Source organism: Dendrobates tinctorius, unplaced genomic scaffold, assembly GCF_039654945.1.
Source record: "Dendrobates tinctorius isolate UK_male_01 unplaced genomic scaffold, ASM3965494v1 ptg000208l, whole genome shotgun sequence".
NCBI classification, from domain to species: Eukaryota; Metazoa; Chordata; class Amphibia; order Anura; family Dendrobatidae; genus Dendrobates; species Dendrobates tinctorius.
Genome location: NW_027361875.1, coordinates 4,568,084 through 4,588,110, shown reverse-complemented (window position 1 = coordinate 4,588,110; position 20,027 = coordinate 4,568,084). Strand labels below are relative to the sequence as shown.

The 20,027-nt window shown below is 44.6% G+C and overlaps 1 protein-coding gene across 2 annotated transcripts in view; it reads right to left on the bottom strand.

Annotated features, from left to right (window-relative positions):
• The window catches only part of RAB15 (RAB15, member RAS oncogene family), a 122,567-nt gene that overhangs the window by 23,398 nt on the left and 79,142 nt on the right, over positions 1 to 20,027 (bottom strand). For both annotated transcript variants that reach the window (XM_073554171.1, XM_073554172.1), the window contains one exon: positions 5,558 to 5,647. In XM_073554171.1, the coding sequence (XP_073410272.1) occupies positions 5,558 to 5,647 (90 nt within the window). The remainder of the gene's footprint in view (positions 1 to 5,557; positions 5,648 to 20,027) is intronic.

Sequence of the window (20,027 nt, the reverse complement as noted above, 5' to 3'; positions counted from 1 at the left end):
TTAAAATACAGCTGTCTAAAATTCTTCTTGTTCTCTTCAAGCCGTCAGCGAGGCAATGGTCTGTGCAGTAACATACTGGTCAGAACTACATGGCTATCAAGCTTTAGGGTATGTGCACACAGCATCTTAAATAGGCCAATACCTCCTTGAACCCGGATGAAAAAGTGCTCAATCAACTTTAAAAATTATAAACCTATGCACAACAATGTCAAAATGACTTGCCGTTTATGCTTTGTCTTTTTCAACTTCATTTAACAGCTTTGAAAGCCAAGGAGTGGCTAAAAGGAGTGACCTGATCATTCTTCAGAAGATTTCCACTTGGATGTCAACTCTTTTAAATGTATAAGATTTAAAGCCATAAAAAATGGCTAAAGAGATGACAAAGAAGATGCCTCAGGAAAAAAATGCCTGCATTTTCCTAAAGTGTCTACTGTTTCAAAAACTATGGTGGTATTCCAGCATCTATATAAGACACTGTGTGCACTGGGAGGACATACCATTGGGGCAAGGAGCCCAAAAGATAAGAGGGTCCATTTCCACAGCAGGTGTCATTTTGCATTAAGATGTGCTTTTGGCCTGCAAAGAGCCCATATATTGCCCTTGCACTCTTCTGTCTGTGTCCACTCCTGCTGTGCACATACCCTTAAGCTGACAATGCACATTAGACTTATGTTGACCAAACTTGCGGATATCAACAGGTTTGGCTAATGGTCTAATGTGCATGGGGGCGCCAGCCGAATTATAGTTGGTACAGATTTTCATTGTGCATGTCCGATTTCAGACTGCTGATCGCAGTGTTCTCCCTGAAATAAGCTGCCAGCCAATATGTTAAACGGCCACTTTCTCATGGAGAACACAGGCGTGCTTAGCCGAATGAGTGCTCCTGTGTTCGGAGTGAGTTGGCCGAAATAGCCGCTGGCCAAACGATCTCTAGGCTTACAGCCATCTAAGATGTAACTACGGCTATACTGTCTGTAATGTGACTGTAGAGACTATTACTTTCAAAGTCTACTCAAGGAGTATATAGAATGGCACTGGTCAGCAGGATTATAAGTAATCTAAGAACCTCCCTTTCTTAACTTTTTACTTTACAAAGTTTTGATAAGAAAAAAAAATACATTTATTATATGACTCACTGTTTATTACATTATTATGCAGTCTTATCAGAATTTAAAGAAAACCTCAGTTCCAGAAATCAATATTTGAAAAACATGACAACCATATAGTAAGTGTCGGTAAACCTGAGGTAATGGGCACAGTATCTGCTTTAACGTATTCTTGAGCCCTATGATTCAGTGTGATACGGTCAAAACAGAAATGATCCACTCTTATGTCACTTTTTCTTGTAAAAAGTTGAGAACACTCAACACGCGTTTCTATAAACTGTTCAGATGACTTCATTTTCTAAAAAGTCTCATGTACATGGTAAAACAAAGGAGACTGCACATAGCACAGGTCAGCACAAGGGGGTACAATATGGACCCATAGAATTTTATGGCTATTGTAAAATACTGAAATATGGCCCTGTGCATAATGACGACTAATGTCTGGATTCGGCTCACTTGCTATAAGCAATAGTTCTTCACCTGTGCTAATTTTGATAAGAAAACGATTACCAAAACCACATCTATGCAGAAAAATGAGAAATTAGTGCAAATCTGTTATTAATATCCAATATATTCCTTTATACACCAAATACTACATTTTGTAATATCTGGAGCAAACAATCACTACAAATAGGTTTATTTCTATAAAATGAATAATATTTTATATGGGGAGTTTCTATTTTGAACACCAAGATGCATCTCAAGTAGATATATATTGCTTTTTCCCTATTTTATTTTACAGACAGACTTTATAAAATAACAGAATTGAAAATGGGACCACAAACACAAAAAATACACTTCACAATTTTTCTTTTCAACAACAAAAAAATTAATTACAGACAGAACCTTTTTAATCTAGAAAATTTCATTTATAGGATCATTTGATGACATGTATGTTGATTTTTGTAACTTACCTTGAATTGAGTAATTGATTCTATGCCATTCAAGTTGCAAAAATGCAACACCGCCAGGATCACCCCTTACCTGAATTGGGGAGTTCTTACAAATCCTATCATCTGCCCAACTAGGATCCCCCAGTACAGCAAAACAATCTTCACACTATGGACTGTAAGTATTGGGACATCAACAGGAGCTTTAATGACATCCCATTTCTCGCCTATAGGTATTAATATGAAGTTGGTCCCATTTTCAGATATGAAAGCTTCCACTTCTCTGGGAAGGTTTTATACAAAATTTTGGAGGGGTCTGTGGTAATTTGTGCTATTCATCCAGAAGAGCATTTTTAATGCCTGACACAGATGTTAGAAGAGATGGTCGGGCTCACAATCTTCATTCTAGTTTATCTGAAAAGGTGTTGGATGGGGTTGAGGTCAGGGTTCTGCATGACCGGTCATGTTCTTCCACACCAAAATCCCTCAACCAGGTCTGTATGGACCTTGCTTTGTGCACTGGACACTTTCATGGGGTACAGAAAAAGTCTTTTCCCACAAAGATGGGAATGTCTTATGCTAAAGAATTACTGGACGTACGCAACCTAGGCTTACCCCTGAGACACAACCCCATCACATTATCCCTCCTCCATCCAACCTTACAGGAGACATGATGCAATCAGGCGGTAACGTTGTCTTGATATTCACCAAACCCAGACTCATCCTTTAGATGCCACATAGAGAAGTATATCCGACACTCCACAGAACACATTTCTACCGATTCAGAATTCAGTGCATTTGTGCTTTACATCACTTCATCCAAAGCTTGGCGATGTAAGACTTTTTTTCAGTTTCTCAGCTAGAGAAACCCATAGGATAAAAGCTCCTGGTGCAAAGTTTTGGTACTATCACTGTCAGAGGAGGTTTGGACTGTGCTGAGCATTGGTGGTCTTTATGACCTCTACTCCTCAGCACTTACTTGGTGACCCCAATCTGTAACTTCACATGATCTCCACTATGTGGCTGATTTGCTACGTTTCCTCTCATTTTCATTAATACCACATACAAGTGATGGTGGACTTGTTACACTGGTGATTTCCTATTACAGAACCATGCTCTATAGAATGAGCCATTCTGTTGCATGTTCGTAAAGGCAGACTACATGACGAGGGGCCAGATATTATACACTAGATTATGGCCCGATGCTATCGCATCGGGAGGATGCGATAGCATCACACCTCTTGCCATGTTAACCCTCAACACACACATTCCTCAACACACACTCCTCTCACCTTTCACCATCTCCACTCACTTTTTCACTCCACATACGACCCCTTCTCTCACTCCGTCTCTCATACTCACGCCGTCATCGCCGCTGGTCCACGATCCCCGACATCTTCTTCCGCCGGCGCCATCCTGGATCCAGACGTTGTCCACGCCGGCGACATGTTCTTACGGCGACGCCATCTTGAGTATCGTGAAATCCCGCGATAGTCAAGATGGCGTCGCCGGAAGAACATGTCGCCGGCGTAAACGACGTCGGGATCCAAAATGGCGTCGGCGAAATCTCGCGAGTTTTCGCCGACGCCATTTTGGATCCCGACGTCGTCCTCGCCGGCGACATGTTCTTGTGGCGACGCCATCTTGACTATCGCGGGATTTTGCCGATCCAAAATGGCGTCGCCGCAAGAACATGTCGCCGGCGTGGAGGACGTCTGGATCCAGGATGGCGCCGGCGGAAGAAGATGTCGGGGATCGTGGATCAGCGGCGATGACGGCGTGAGTATGAGAGACGGAGTGAGAGAAAGGGTCGTATGTGGAGTGAAAGAGTAAGTGGACGTGAGTGGAGATGGTGAAAGGTGAGTGGAGTGTGTGTTTAGGGTTAACATGGAAAGAGGTGTGCGGTGACGTCACCGGTTACAACTGGACGGAAGTTGTTACAACCGGAAGTTGCTTAGGGCATTTATTATTATAGATTGGGGGCAATGGAACTGAATAAAAAACCTAAACTCAATGTTTAAGAGGTGTCCCAATACAGTGCCCTTATAGTGTATATACTGCCTGCATATGCTGCCTATTTATTACCACACCACAGGAGATTTGGCAAGCCTGAAGACATTAGCCCTTTCCTAACTCAAACAGTTCCTTATTATATTTTTTCACTGACTATTGGGGAGAATGCGATTTCCCTACTACAGCTGACTAGTGAGGAGAGAACATACTTGGATAAGGTGTTAGCCACCATGTTCGGGTGCTAACCAAGAATCTTCGGCGCGCTCGAATAATATGTTCGCGTTCTTTTGGCTGCATGTCTCGCAGATGTTGGGCAATGCCAGCATGTCATGTGGCTGTTAGGCAATGCCTGCATGTCTCGCAGCTGTCTAAAATCTGTGAGACATGCAGCCGCGGGGGCTCGAACATACGGTATTAATTGAGCACGCCAAAGTCTCTCGGTTAGCACACGAGCGTGTGCGGATAATGCCTTATCCGAGCACGTTCACTCATCACTACTCCTGACAGCTATGAAACGTGCCGTGAACTTACAACACATTTCATCCTCTTTGAGAGATGAGTATTTGTTGCCATGGGAACAGTATCCACTAATACAGGGATTTCAAGGCCACTTTTGGAGCATCATTACTAGACAGGTTAACCATTTTGCTACTTGAAATGGTTATTCGATGTCTATGTGCTAGAAGTGTCGAGAAGTGATCACATCAACCTTGGAGAAGGATTTCTAGAGAATCTGCCATGAATATTTGCTTTGTAAGAATTGGGGTATCAGCCCTTCATAAATATAGTTCTGTCTGAACACCATATTTTCTTTTAATGTCCCTACACCAGAAAACTTGCATAAATACTTTAATAAATCAGATTTTTTTAAAATTACCTTCTAGGTATAAAGTGGACACCATGTGATCCATTATTACCATGCTCGGGATTTTTTTCTGACAAGTGACTATAAACAAGGGAAGCGCATAGCTGGTAAGATTGCAAGCCCCACTTTAGATTGATAACCTAACTTATATAGACGAATCATTGCAGCCTGGGGTGGGGGACAAAAAATATCTTAGTTGTGCAAAATTACAAGACAGTAATAGTGGCGCCACTTTGAACTTTATTGGCGATAACATGATGCCCATACAGTTGGGTCCTGTGGTAGAGCAGAGAGCCATAGGCTCGGTGCTTTGCCACTCTCCATCCTGTAAGCTAGGCCCCTGGTGCAGGTGACACAATGACCGCCTGTGCCGGCCCCTCTGCTTGCAGAAAAAAGGACTGTCTCTTGGATTCAGCAAGTAAAAATATTACTTATGGAGGAAGGGGGCATTATTACTTTTTGAAGGGGGCATGAATTATATTAAAGGTGCACTCCTGAGGCATTATACCTGGGTTAGGGGGGTGTAATACTTGCCTTGCCCCAAGCTATGCCATAGTAGGGAGAGGTATGGTAACGTGAGGCTTGGAAATGATCCATTATTCTGGTAATTGTACGAGTAATGCATACCCCTTTCTTGCTGTTCCAGTGGTTGACATTTTACATATATTTTACAGAGAACATACCTTCATCCCCTGGTGCTTCCCAACTTGCCTTTTTTGTTCTTCGTCAGCTTTGTTTCCAATCAATATTTTCTGGACGCCATCAGGTGCATACTAAAAGAAAAGTGAATTTTATTACCTTGAAAATGATGACAATAATAGAACAGAACAAGATCACAAGCATGTTTTATTCAATGCAAAATATGCCTGATGGTGATATATTCCTATAGCACACTATTGCTTTCTAAATGACCTCAAAACATTGTATGGGGAATCGATCACAAATTTCAATTTTTGAATTGTATAATCCTAAAGCTATGGATGAACTCATACACTGTTTTTCCAAAAGGTTTATACAGCTATTCTGACATGGACATTCAAAGCAAATCCAACAGCTTCATCAGGCTTTAAAAAAAATCTTTAATAATGTATGCAGCATGTATTGTGAAATCTGGTGATAGATCACCTTTAACTTAATGCTAAATTCCAAGCTTCATGCATGTAGTACTAGAGTAAGTTTAGTTATATTTTTTTTTCCATAAATCAAAATTAGATCTGGAAATAGTAAACTTTGCAATATTTTTTCTTAAAGAAAATCGGATTCCTTCTCCTGGACTGATCATTCTGAATTCATGGGTAAAACCTGTTTCCAGTGAATACAGAGCTCCTCGCACCCCAAAATAAATCCAGCAAATTTTGTGCTCCCAAATCCAAATGTCCCTCTCCCTTCTGAGCCCCAGTGTGTATAAACCACATTTAGCATCCACATGTTTGGCATTTGTGTAGCAATGAGAGCCAGCTTATTTTACGGGTGCATGTCTCCAGAAGCATGTGCTGGGCACAATGTACTGACACTGCAACGGCAGTCTGCAATTTTCACTCAACATCCACTGCTGCTTCCTTCTGCAAAACAGCCATGGAGTCAAAACTGTCACTACACCTGTAAGGGTATGTTCACACTGGGCGTTTTTGCTTTTTTTTTTTTTTTTGCCTTTGATTTCAGAAATCTCATGCACACACATTTTTTGTCAACAGGATTTTGTGCTTTGCATCATTTTTTTTTTTTTTTTTTTTTACATAGAACATGCCACTTTTTAGTGTTTTTTCCAGCGTTTTTCACCCATTGACTTGAATGGATGGTGAAAAAACGCTGTAAATATGCAGGTTGACTTTACTTGCAACATATGTGCTGCAGAAAAGTCAAGGACAGCAGGATGTGTCCTCACAGTCAGCTCTACTATATCTAGATGGCAGGCTGCATGATGTGTCCATACAGCCTGTCATCCAGCAGAGCAGACCCTGACCCCATTCACTTGAATGGGGGGTCCGACAATACAGTGTTTGACACGCTGTCATATGCATGACAGTGAGGCAAACACCGCTTCTGATCGGCGGTGAAATCATCAAAAGACAGTGTGAGCGCTCAGCTGTGATCGAGGGGGTATAAAGTTTACCTCAGGTCACTGGTGTCAGCTGATGGGGCTACAGCTCCCATCATCCGACACCTGCTGCTGCTAATAACAGTGAGAGCAGGAGTGGATGATGGGGGTATTCATCAACCACTCATGCGCTGTAGATAAATAAAAAAAAAAAAAAAAAAAACCTGCTTGGGTTCCCCCCTAGTTTTGATAACAAGCCAGGCAAAACTTACAGCTGGAGGCTGTAACCGCTAGTCACTGAGGTTGCATTCCCAGCAGCTCATTCACCAGTGGTTCTCAGCCTGGACGGTCCCATCTTGGCACCGACCAAGTTGAAAACTATTTCTCCCCCAGACATGGATTATGGTCTGGGACAGAACGACGGAGAGGTGAGGGATGTTGTTTTTATTTTTGGTTTATTACAGGAGATCGAGGGCACCGGTGGAATTAAGCGAGGTTGTAAGTATGGTTTAATTATTATTAACCCCTTCCCGACCTTTGACGCCACATAGGAGTCATGAAAAGTCATGCCAATGCGACCCATGACACCTATGTGGCGTCATGAATTGATTGCCCCCCTACGGGTCAGGTGACCGGGGTCACTGAAAGGTCACCCAACCCGCACACAGAGGACCCTTTATAGTTAACCCCAGGGGGCATGGCTTAGCACCCACGTGCCTACGATGGCTCTGATTGGCTGTTACAAGTGAAACAGCCAATCAGAGCGATTTGTAATATTTCACCAAAGAAACTTGGTGAAATATTACAATCCAGCCATGGCCGATGCTGCAATAGCATCGGCCATGGCTGGAGACCAAGACCTGACCCCCCCCACACCGACTAGTGGGGTCGATCAGCCCCCACCACCGACGGACAGCGGCTATCTGCCGTTAACATCAGCTCCCCTCCCCCTTCCCTCAGCTCCCCCCGCTTTCTGATCCCCCCTCACCCCGCACGGTACCTAGAAAGTCCCTCTGGCCATCCCGGTGTCCCGCCATCCCGGATTATGGGTGCCGCCATCTTGAAAAATGGCGGGCGCATGCGCAGTGCGCCTGCTGGAATCTGCAAACCTGCAGATTCATTTACTTTGATCACTGTGACAAACTCTCACAGTGATCAAAATAAAAGAAAACGTAAATACACCCCCCTTTATCACCCCCATAGGTAGGCACAAATAATAAAATTTAAAAAAAAATATTTTTCCATTAGGGTTGGAATTAGGGTTAGGGTTGGGATTAGGGTTAGTCTTGTGGTTAAGGTTACAGTTGGGATTAGGGTTAGGGTTAGGATTAGGGTTGGGATTAGGGTTAGGGGTGTGTCTGGGTTAGAGTTGGCGTTAGAATTGAGGGGTTTCCACTGTTTAGGCACATCACGGGGTCTCCAAACGCGACATGGCGCCACCATTTATTCCAGCCAATTTTGCTTTCAAAAAGTCAAACAGTGCTCCCTCCATTCTGAGCCCTGACATGTGCCCAAACAGTGGTTTACCCCCACATATGGAGTATCAGCGTACTCAGGAAAAATTGCACAACAATTTTGGGGGTCTAATTTCTCCTGTTACCTTTGGGAAAATAACAAAATTGGGGCTAAATAAATTATTTTTGCGGAAAAAAAAGTTTTCAGGGCTCTGCGTTATAAACTTCTGTGAAACACTTGGGGGTTCAAAGTGCTCACCACACATCTAGATAAGTTCCTTGGGGGGTCTATTTTCCAAAATGGGGTCACTTGTGGGGGGTTTCTACTGTTTAGGCACATCAGGGGCTCTGCAAACGTAACATGACGCCCGCAAACCATTCCATCAAGTCGGCATTTCAAAACGTCACTACTTCCCTTCCGAGCCCCGACGTGTGCACAAATAGTGGTTCCCCCACATATGGGGTACCAGCGTACTCAGAACAAACTGGACAACAACTTTTGGGGTCCAATTTCTCATGTTACCATGGCAAAAATAAAAAAATAGTCTAAAAAATCATTTTTTGAGGAAAAACATTTTTATTTTCACGGCTCTGCGTTTATAAACTTCTGTGAAGCACTTGGGGGTTCAAAGTGCTCACTACACATCCAGATAAGTTCCTTAGGGGGTCTAGTTTCCAAAATGGGGTCATTTGTGGGAGAGCTCCAAAGTTTAGACACACAGGGGCTCTCCAAACACAACATGGTGTCTGCTAATGATTGGAGCTAGTTTTCCATTCAAAAAGTCAAATGGCGCTCCTTCACTTCTGAGCCCTGCCGTGCGCCCAATCAGTGGCTCCCCCCACATATGGGGTACCAGCATACTCAGGTCAAACTGGACAACAACTTTAGGGGTCCTGTTACCATTGGGAAAATAAAAAATAGCAGGCTAAAAAAAAATTATTTTTGAGGAAGAAAAAAATTATTTTATTTTCATGGATCTGCGTTTATAAACTTCTGTGAAGCACTTGGGGGTTCAAAGTGCTCACTACACATCTAGATAAGCTCCTTGGAGGGTCTAGTTTCCAAAATGGGGTCCCTCTGGGGGGGGTTTCTACTGTTTAGGCACATCAGGTGCTCTGCAAATGCAACATAATGCCCGCAGAACATCCCATCGAAGTCTGCATTCCAAAATGGCGCTCCTTCCCTTCTGAGCTCTCCCATGCACCCAAACAGTGGTTCCCCCCCCCACATATGGGGTATTGGTGTACTCAGGACAAATTGCACAACAACTTTTGTGGTCCAATTTCTCCTGTTATCCTTGTGAAAATTAAAAAATAGCGGGAAAAAAAAAATTGAGGAAAAAAATGATTTTTTATTTTCACTGCTCTGCGTTATAAACTTCTCTGAAGCACTTGGGGGTTCAAACTGCTCACCACACATCTAGATAAGTTCCTTGGGGGGTCTAGTTTCCAAAAATGGGGTACTTGTGGGGGAGCTCCAATGTTTAGGTACACAGGGGCCCTCCAACTGCGACATGGCGTCCGCTAGCGATTGGAGCCAATTTTCCATTCAAAAAGTCAAATGGTGCTCCTTCCATTCCGAGCCCTGCCGTGCGCCCAAACAGTGGTTTATGACCACTTATGAGGTATCGGCGTACTCAGGAGAAATTGCCCAACAAATTTTAGGATCCATTTTATCCTGTTACCCATGTAAAAATGAAAAAAATTGATGCTAAAAGAAAATTTTTGTTGGAAAAATTTAAATGTCCATTTTTTCCTTCCACGTTGCTTTAGTTCCTGTGAAGCACCTGAAGGGTTAATAATCTTCTTGAATGTAGTTTTGAGTAGCTTGAGGGATGCAGTTTTTAGTATGGTGTCACTTTTGGGTATTTTCTGCCATATAGACCCCTCAAAGTGACTTCAAATGTGAGGTGTTCCCTAAAAAAAAAAAAAAAAAAAGGTTTTATAAATTTTGTTGTAAAAATGAGAAATCGCTTTTAACCCTTATAACTTCCAAACAAAAAAATTTAGTTTCAAAATTGTGCTGATGTAAAGTAGACATGTGGGAAATATTATTTATTAACCATTTTGTGTCACATAACTCTCTGGTTTAACAGAATAAAAATTTGAAAATTGCGACATTGTCAAAATTTTTGCCAAATTTCCGTTTTTTTCACAAATAAACGCAAAAATTATCGACTTAAATTTAACACTAACATGAAGCCCAATATGTCAAGAAAAAAAAAATAATCTCAGAATTGATGGGATGCGTTCCTGAGTTATTACCTCATGAAGGAAAAATATTCAGGATTGAGAGTCCTCAGTAGTTGATACCTTTTAATGGCTAACTGAAAAGATGGTAACACATTGCAAGTTTTCGAGACTACTCGGGTCTCTTCATCAGGCTAGACTAATACAAAATCTGAAGTCACATATTTATGCACAATACAGCCTAGAAAAAATGCAATAGATGAGACAAGTGACGTGAAGCAGAACTATCAATATGGGAGAGGGAGAAACATAAATATAAACATTGGACCAGTTCATAGATAAGGAGTCCAGATGTTTTATGGTCCTCTGATTGGGGTCTAGTTCTGTGTTGTGATGCCCCCACAAGGTTTTAAAAGGAAGTTCCTTAATTGATGTAAAAAGACATAAATCCATGCGACACATTCATTCCAGCACTGAGAGTGTCAAAGCATTTTTTCTAGGCTGTATTGTGCATAAATATGTGACCTCAGATTTTGTATTCGTCTAGCCTGATGAAGAGACCTGAGTAGTCTCGAAAGCTTGCAATGTGTTACCATCTTTTCAGTTAGCCATTAAAAGGTATCAACTACTGAGGACTCTCAATCCTGAATATTTTTCTATCTACTGGCTAACACGGTACAAAGATATACATCTTTCCTGTACCTCATAAAGGGACACTGGTCAGAATTGCAAAAAATGGCCAGGTCATTAAGGTCAAAATAGGCTGGGTCGGGAAGGGGTTAAAGGATTCTGTGTCTTTCTTTCAATTAAAAAGACTTTATTCCAGGTCACTGACATCAATATCTCTCTGCATTCTATGTGTTTATATCTATTCTATTTTAACCTGTCAGTGGGACATTACTGTAGCTCTTCAAAGGATCTAGAGTTATGGTTCTACAGAAAGTAGTTTTTTTTCTCTGGGGGCACTCAACTTTATTAGCATGCACAAAGAGACACACATTAGCCCCAAAAACGCATAAAAAAAATGCATCAAAACATGCGTTTTTTGCCGTAGCTTCTTTCCTGCCAAGAAATCAGGTTTTGCTGCAGAAAAAAACGCAGCAAAAACGCCCAGTGTGAACTCACCCTAGAAAAATTTCCAAAGGGGTATCATTTCCAAAATGGGGTTACTTGAAGGGGAATTCTGCTCTTCTAGCATTTAGGGTCCCTGTATATGGAGTCCACAAACTATTATAACAAAATCTGCGCTTCAGGAGGCAAATAGCGCTCCATCCCTCCAGAGTCTCGCAGTGCGGAAAAGCAGTCCTGTACAGCCACATATGGGGTATTTCTACATTCAGCAGAAATTGTGGGACAAATTTTGTTGCCATTTTTACCCATTTCCCAGTGTGAAAATGTAACCTGGGGCCAAAATAAAATTTGTGGTGGTAAAAATGGTATTTTTTTTTATTCACAGCCCAATGTAATAAAATTATTTTTCACTCTTGTGGTGTCATTATAATCATTGCACCCATAGATGAATTAATTGAGAGGTGCAGTTTGTAAAATGGTATTTCTTATGAGGGAGTGATGCTGTTCTGGCACCTCAGGGGCTTTGCCAAAGTGACATGTCACCCTCAAATGAGTCCAGCTACATTTGAACTTCAGTATGACATTTCTTCCATCTGAGCTTTGCACTGTGGCTCAAAAGTAGTTTTCGACCGCATATGGGGTATCGGGGTACTCAGAAGAAATTGCAGAACAAATGTTCAGGTCCATTTTCTCCTGTTACCTTGTGAAAATAAAAAATTTTTGGACTAAACATTTTTATGAGAAAAAATTAGATTTCTTTATTTTCACGGCTCTATTATAAACTTCTGTGAAGCACCTGAGCGTTCAAGGTGCTCACCACACATCTAGATAAGTTCCCTGAGGGGTCTAGTTTCCAAAATAGTGTCACGTGTGGATTTCCACTCGTTAGGCACATTAGGGGTTCTCCAAACGCGACATGGCATCCACTAATTCCAGCAATTGGCGCTCCTTTGCTTCCCAAGCTCGGCTGTGCGCTCAAACAGTAGTTTTCCCCCACATATGGGGTATGGGCATACTGGAGAAATTCACTCCAAAGACCTGTTTTTACCTTCCTGAGCAGGCCAATTTTTTCAATTCTGAGCAGTGTCACTTTATGAGGTAATAACTCTGGTTCGCTTCAATGGATCCCTTCAATTCTGATACTGTTTTCTCATGACATATTGTAATTCAGGATCGTGGTAAAATTTGTTTGATATTTTTTGTGCTTGTGAAAATATCGGAAATTTGGTGAACATTTTGCAGTTGCCTTATACTTGATCACCAGCATGTCGCTGCATTGTGCTCTGTTGTTGCCCTTCCTCAGCAGTTGCCCAATTAGCAGCTTAGGGCGGCTTCTATTTTTTCACATGGTGCCACATGCAACTGTACCTCTGACAGAGAGGGTCTTGAGAAGTGGGATACTGATGTGACAGTTATCTATGTAGAGGTGATAACCCAAATCCAGCAATGGGTGCAACAATTGAAACACAATTTTCCCACTCCCCCCCAGGACAGGAAGTTATTAAGGGGTGTCAATCTTTGTGTCCCTTCCCTTTGTAGACCCCAAATTCTGTGTGAGTACCCTGAGGTACTCTCGAACAGCTTGTACAGTTCAATTCCATACATGGCCTACTGGGCAGGTACTGTTGGAATTTTAACCTCCCTTTCAAATGAACTAGAGAGTCATCTATAGAGATGTCCCTTTGGAGATTGTACGCCTCAGTAAATTCCCTGCTGAAGTGGTATAAACTATTGTCAAATTTTATATAGACTATCAAAGTTAGGATAGTCTCGAGGAGGACACTGCACATTATCACTATAGTTACTCACCGGTTAACGGTATTTTTCGGAGTCCATGACAGCACCACCTGAGAGAGGGGATCCGCCCTTCAGGAACAGGAAACCTACAGATACAAATGGGCTGCACCTCTTCCACGCATCAGTTGGATTACAGAGGACCTCCAAGGTTAATGCATGATTTATGTACAGTACTATTATTATCTAATTATTTATCACCAGTGGACATAAACAAGAGGAAGAAGTGCGCACCCAAATTAAACTAAAGGGAGGGAATATACAGGTGCTGTCATGGACTCTGAAAAATACCGTTAACCGGTGAGTAACTAAGACTTTATTCGGTCGTCCATGACAGCACCACCTGAGAGAATTACAGAGAGTAATAACTACTTTAGGGAGGGACTACAGCCTGCAGTACCCTTATGCCAAAGGAGAGGTCTGCAGAAGCACCCAGGTCTAGCCTATAATGACTATAAAAGGTGGTTGGAGAGGACCAAGTAGCCGCCTTACATATCTGGTCACGAGGTCGCCATGGCTCTGGTGGAATGCGCCCTCAGCTTCCCAGGTGCCGACCTGCCTTTTGAGGTGTATGCTATTGAAATTGCCTCTCTAATCCACCTGGCTAGTGTATTTTTTAACGCTCTAAAACCTTTCCTAGGGCCTTGATGGGAGACAAACAGGGCATTATCTTTCTTCCAGGGATCTGTAACTGCCAGATATTCTATAAGGCTTCTCCTAACATCCAGGGTGTGCAGTTTCTCTTCCTTCTCGTTAGCTGGATTAGGGAGGAAAGATGGAAGGACTATTTCCTGTGTCCTATGAAAGCTAGAAACTACCTTAGGTAAGTACGCTGGATCAGGCCTAAGTATTACCCTATCGCCTTTAAACTGTATATAAGGAGGACGCCTAGATAATGCCTAGATGTCGTTTACTTTACGAGCTGACGTCAGAGCTACAAGGAAGGCTACTTTGAGGGACAGGTTTTTTTATGGAAGCTGATGAGATAGGTTCAAATGGAGCTTCCGTCATAGCCGTGAGGACTAGGTTCAAGTCCCACGGCATGAATCTACCCTTCACTATTGGCCTGGATCTACCTGCCGCCTTAATGAATCTACTGACCCAGTAATTACCCGCGATGTTGCAGCTAAAGAGGGCCCCCAGAAACTCTAAGATTTGAAATATAGGCGCTGAATCCCCAGCGACTACTCCTGAGGTCTGAAGGAATTTTTTCCAAATTCTGACGTAAATTTTGGTAGTAATGATTTTTCTACTTTTAAGTAGGGTGTTAATCAGGTCTGGGGAGAAACCTTTATCTTTTAGCAGTGACCGTTCAAACTCCATGCCGTCAGATGTAGGCCAGCCACCTGAGGATGGAAAACTGGGCCCTGGGATAGGAGATCCGGGATGTCCAGAAGAACCCAAGGATCGGACACCGACATGGTCCTGAGGCATGAGAACCATGCCCTCCTGGGCCAAAATGGAGCGATAACTATAACCCTTGCTCTGTCTTTTCTGATTTTCCTCATCACCAGGGGTAGTAGAGATAGGGGAGGGAAGGCGTAGGCTAGCCTGAAGTCCCACTATATCAGAAAGGCATCTACCGCCAGAGGATTCTCTCTGGGATTTAGGGAGCAGAATTGTCTTAATTTCCTGTTTTCTTTGGAGGCGAAGAGATCTACCTCTGGTTGTCCCCACTTTTGTACAATCAGGTTGAAGATGGAGGTTTTTAGGGACCATTCTCCTTGCTTTAGCAGATTGCGGCTTAAGAAATCTGCCGTGATGTTTTCTTTCCCTTTTATATGTAGAGCTGTTAAAGATAGAAAATGCTGCTCTGTTAGATGGAACAAACGCTCTGCTACATTCATCAGGGGCTTGGAACGAGTCCCGCCTTGGTGGTTGATATAAGCCACGGTGACCTAATTGTCGGAGAACACTCGTACGTGATGGCCCTGTAGATACACAAGGAGCTTTTTAGCCGCCTGCTCCACTGCTGTCAATTCTTTCAGGTTAGATGACATTTCTATCTGATGATGCTCCCATAGGCCATGGACCAGAATCTCACCCATATGAGCCCCCCAACCGGAAGGGCTTGCATCTGTGGTGACTATGCGGGTTATGTTATACTCCCAGGGTACCCCTCTCGATAAATTATCCATGTCTAGCCACCACTCTAGGGACTCCCTTGTGTTTCAGGACAAGGTTAGCTGGCCCTCCAAGTAACCCCCAAGGACTCTTTGATGTAATAAAACCTTGCCCTGTAGTTTCCTTGCATGAAACTGGGCCCACTGGACTGCCGGGATACAGGACGAGAGAGAACCTAGAAGGGACATGGCTTTCCTGAGAGACATGGTGGGGTTATTGGAAGCGTTCAGGACCTGGTAGTGTAGGTGAACAAGCTTCTCCGGAGGCAGACGGCATTCCTGTTTCTCAGAATCTAGGATTAGGCCTAAGAATTGCTGGACTCTCATCGGCTGTAAGGCTACTTTCACACTTGCTTTATTTTGTAGTGAGTTTTTTGCGCCAAAAAACGCATGGAAAAAACACATACAAACGCAAACAAAAGCTGCGTTTTTTCCAAGCATTTTTATGCCCATGCAGGAAAAAAAATGCAGCGTTTTTATGCGTTTGCGTTTTTTTCCACATTGTTTGTCTTCACCCAAAAAAGGATTTGGGGTAGGGTTAGGGGTAGGGTTAGGGTTAGTAGGGTAAGGGTTATGGTTATGGTTAGTAGGGTTAGGGTTATGCTTAGGGTTAGTATGGTTAGGGTTAGGGGTAGGGTTAGAATTAGGGTTAGGATTAGGGGTAGGGGTTATGGTTATGTTTAGTAGGGTTAGGGTTAGAGTTATGCTTAGAGTTAGTAGGGTTAGTGTTAGGGTTAGTAGGGTTAGGGGTAGGGTTATGGTTTAGGGTTAGTAGTCAATATAGTAAAGCTCATCACTAATGTTGACTTAAAAAACGCATGCTTAAAAAAACGCATACGTGCGCATGCGAACGCGCACGTATGTGCACCCATAGACTGTAATGTTAATTTTTGGGCAAAAACCTGCGCATGCTTTTTTTTAAGCAGTCGGGCAGACCAAAAAATGCAACATGTAGAGTCTGGACTTTATGGACGCACACCTTAAAAAAACGCAGCGCACGAAAAACGCATACGTGCGCATGCCAACGCGCACCCATGTTAAATATAGGGGAAAAAACGTATGCGCAAAAGCGCAGCGCAAAAAAACGCAAATGTGAAACCAGCCTAACTGAGATTTTTTGATGTTCAGCAACCATCCTAACCGCTCTAGGGCAGACATTGCCCTCTGTAGCTGTTCCAAACAACGATCTGCCGTTTTGCCTACAATAAGGAAGTCATCCAAGTAGGGGACTACTAGAATGTCTGATTCACGTAGATGGGCCATAACTTCCGCAGCCACTTTAGTAAACACCCGGGGAGCGACTGCCATCCCAAAGGGGAGGGCCGCATATTGGAAATGTCAAACTGACCCATCTAACTGAACTGCCACTCTGAGGAAACGCTGATGAGCTGCATGAATGGGTATATGGTAGTAGGCGTCTTTTAAATCTAACACCATAAAGCAGTTTTGAAACAGCAATTTTATTGTGGAATTGATTGTTTCCATTTTGAACGGACGTATGACCAGAAACTCGTTGAGGGCCTTAAAATTTATTATAGTGCTAAAGGAGCTGTCTGGCTTGCGGACTAGGAACAGAGGGGAGTAGAAACCTTTCCCCCTTGCTCCCTCTGGAACCTCTGTTAGGACCTTCTTGCTGTATAGATCACGAACCTCGGCCTCCAGGGCAGCTTGTTCTGATGTGGAAGACCTGAGTGGGGTGACCTTAAATCGATCTTGGGGAACCCAGGAGAATTCTAGCCGTAGTCCCGCAGCTATCACCCCCAGTATCCAGTTGCTACTAGAGATCAGCGACCGCGACCAGGCTGGGTAGAAGGCAGCTAGTCTCCCCTCCTACCAGGGCAACGAGTCATTGGGGCGGCTTTTTAGTGTCGCGTGCTGGACCTTCCTGGCGCCCCCTCCTCCAAACATAAATCCTGTACCTTTTCTTCTTTTCTCATCCCATCTGCCCTGATCTCTGGACGGCCTTCTACGGAAATATCCTTTCCTGGTATAGGGACGTCAATAAGAAGGGTTCGGCAGACTGGGGAATTTCTTTTTATCATCCCCAGCTTTTTATAATAGTTCGTCCAGGACGGGGCCGAATAGATATTCCCCCTCACACGAAATGGAACAGTGTCGGGACCTGGCCTGAATATCTCCCCGCCAGCACTTTATCCAGAGCGCCCTTCGAGCTGCATTAGACAATCCCGCGGTCCTAGCCGCCATCCTTGCAGAGTCCGCCGAAGCATCGGCTAAAAAAGCAGCGGCATTCTGGATGATCGGTAGAGTTTTCCGAATGGATGCTCTCGAGGCTCCATCTTTCAGCTGGGAATCCAGTTGATCTAGCCAGACCATTATGGATCTGGCTGCACAAGTGGCAGCTATCGCTGGTCTTAGCGCGCCCGCTGACATCTCCCATGTTCCCTTTAGAAAAGAATCCGCTTTTTTATCCAGCAGATCTTTCAAGGAGGCCATGTCGTCAAAAGGTATGGAGGATTTTTGGAGGCTTTGGCTACTGCCACGTCCAGCTTAGGGGGCCTTATCCCATCTGCTTACCACTGGGTCATCAAAAGGGTACCTCGACTTGAAGGCTGGTGGCATGGTGCCCCTTTTTTCAAGCCTCTTCCATTCTCTATCAGGCTCTGGACTTTATCATTTAATGGAAAAGCCCCGCGCTTCCTGGGATCTAGACCCCAGAACATCATGTCCTGTGCTGAGAGTTTCGGCTTTGTGTCTGCTACCCCCATGGTGGACCTTATTGCTTTGACTAGCCTATCCATTTGGTCTAAGGGGAAGCAGAACCGACTAGAGTCTTCATCCGAAGAAGACTAAGAGGAGGTCGGGGAGTCTGAGGAGTTATCGTCTTTCCTAGGGGCGACCGAGGACTGCGAGCCTGAAAAACTAGCCTCTCTTCTCCTTGAAGATTCCCCTTGAGATAGGGCTTTCATCTCTGTCCTGATTATCTACCTCAGGCTGAAGTCAGGCATCTCTTCCGCTACCTGTATAAACGGGGGAGAGTGTAAGAGCCTGTCAATCTACCCATGGACTATCGTTCCCTATCAACCCCTACCGTCTGTCGCACACATGGCTGACATAACTTTTTAGGGTGGCCATCTGGCAAGGGGCAACTACAGAGGGCACATTCCCTGTGCTTCTGTTTTCCCATAGCTTTCCTTCCCTGCGAAAAAACATAAGGGAACACTGCATCAGGGTACATTCACGGAGATCTCTTACCCATGCAGATGAAGCAGATACCGAATCATGGAGGGAGGCGGGGGGATCTTTTAGTCTGGAGGAACTTCTGCGGCTCTGTCCGCTAGTTTTTCCTTGCTTCTTTTGCTGGCCACTCGTATGAGGCTTCACTGTGGCCTGTTTCTGCGTGCGCTCCTGCACCTCGTCCAGCTGGTCTATGGGGGTCTATGGTCTATGCTTCCGTTGTATCCTTTGCTGGGCCTTCAGAAGCACCCCAGCAGCGTCCCCGCCTGCCTTATAAGGCCTCCTGATGTCCGGGTCAGCAGGGTTCTGGCCGTGGCACCTCCCACCTGGGACCCTCCAGCGACCTCCCCACCCACGCCCCGGCCACCGCCCCAGGACAGGCGCGCATCCGCGGCGCACACCGGAAAGCCGGCCGACACCCGACTTCCGGTTTCTGCGTTCCCGGGCCCGCCCCTTCCACCGTGTCACTTCCGCCGCTCACCTGAGACCGCAGGAGCGCGTGGAAAGGAGCCGGCACGGCGCTCCCGGCCCGGAATGCCTCCAGCCCCCACGTGCATCGCCCTGCGCCCGCCGACCGGGTGCCAATGCCGGCCCGGATGAGGAGAGGACCGGACCCCGGGGGAACGCACCAGGAGGGGCCCGGGGCATACATACCTCCTGGTGCTGGCACTCTGGAGGCGACTGTCCACCGGACCCCTTGATTCACCTGCTCCGTCCACTGCTGTGGCGACCTACCCGGCCCCACCGTGGTGCTTCCAGGGACCCCGCGCTGACCGAGGTAGGCGATCCCCCCGCTCCTGGGTTAGTCAGCCGGCCTGGGAATATCCTCGATGATCCATGACGGACGATCTGTAGGAAGTCCTGTCCTCTAGGAACAGGAAAACCACTGATGCGTGGGAGAGGTGCTGCCCTTTTGTGTCTGTAGGTTTTCTGTTCCTGAAGGGCGGATCCCCTCTCTCAGGTGGTGCTGTCATGGACGACCGAATAAATTTGGGTTGCTTCAAATCGCATCCTTGTACCCCAGTATTGCAAAGCTCTGTTTTTCTGAATATGCACATATACAGCACAATGCCCCAAAATGTCAATCTCTGGTGCATTTAAAGGCGTCCATCTGGCGTATGTCGACGTGGGATGTGGTGTGAAAAATTGATGGGCATACAAATTTGTCTGGGCCATAACATTATTTCCTCACTGAAAAAGAATTTGAAAGAGCCAGTTTCAGGTAGGCCTGTAACACCAAATTAGATTCGTGAGCTGCCAATGAAACCCGGAATAACAGGCTGATACT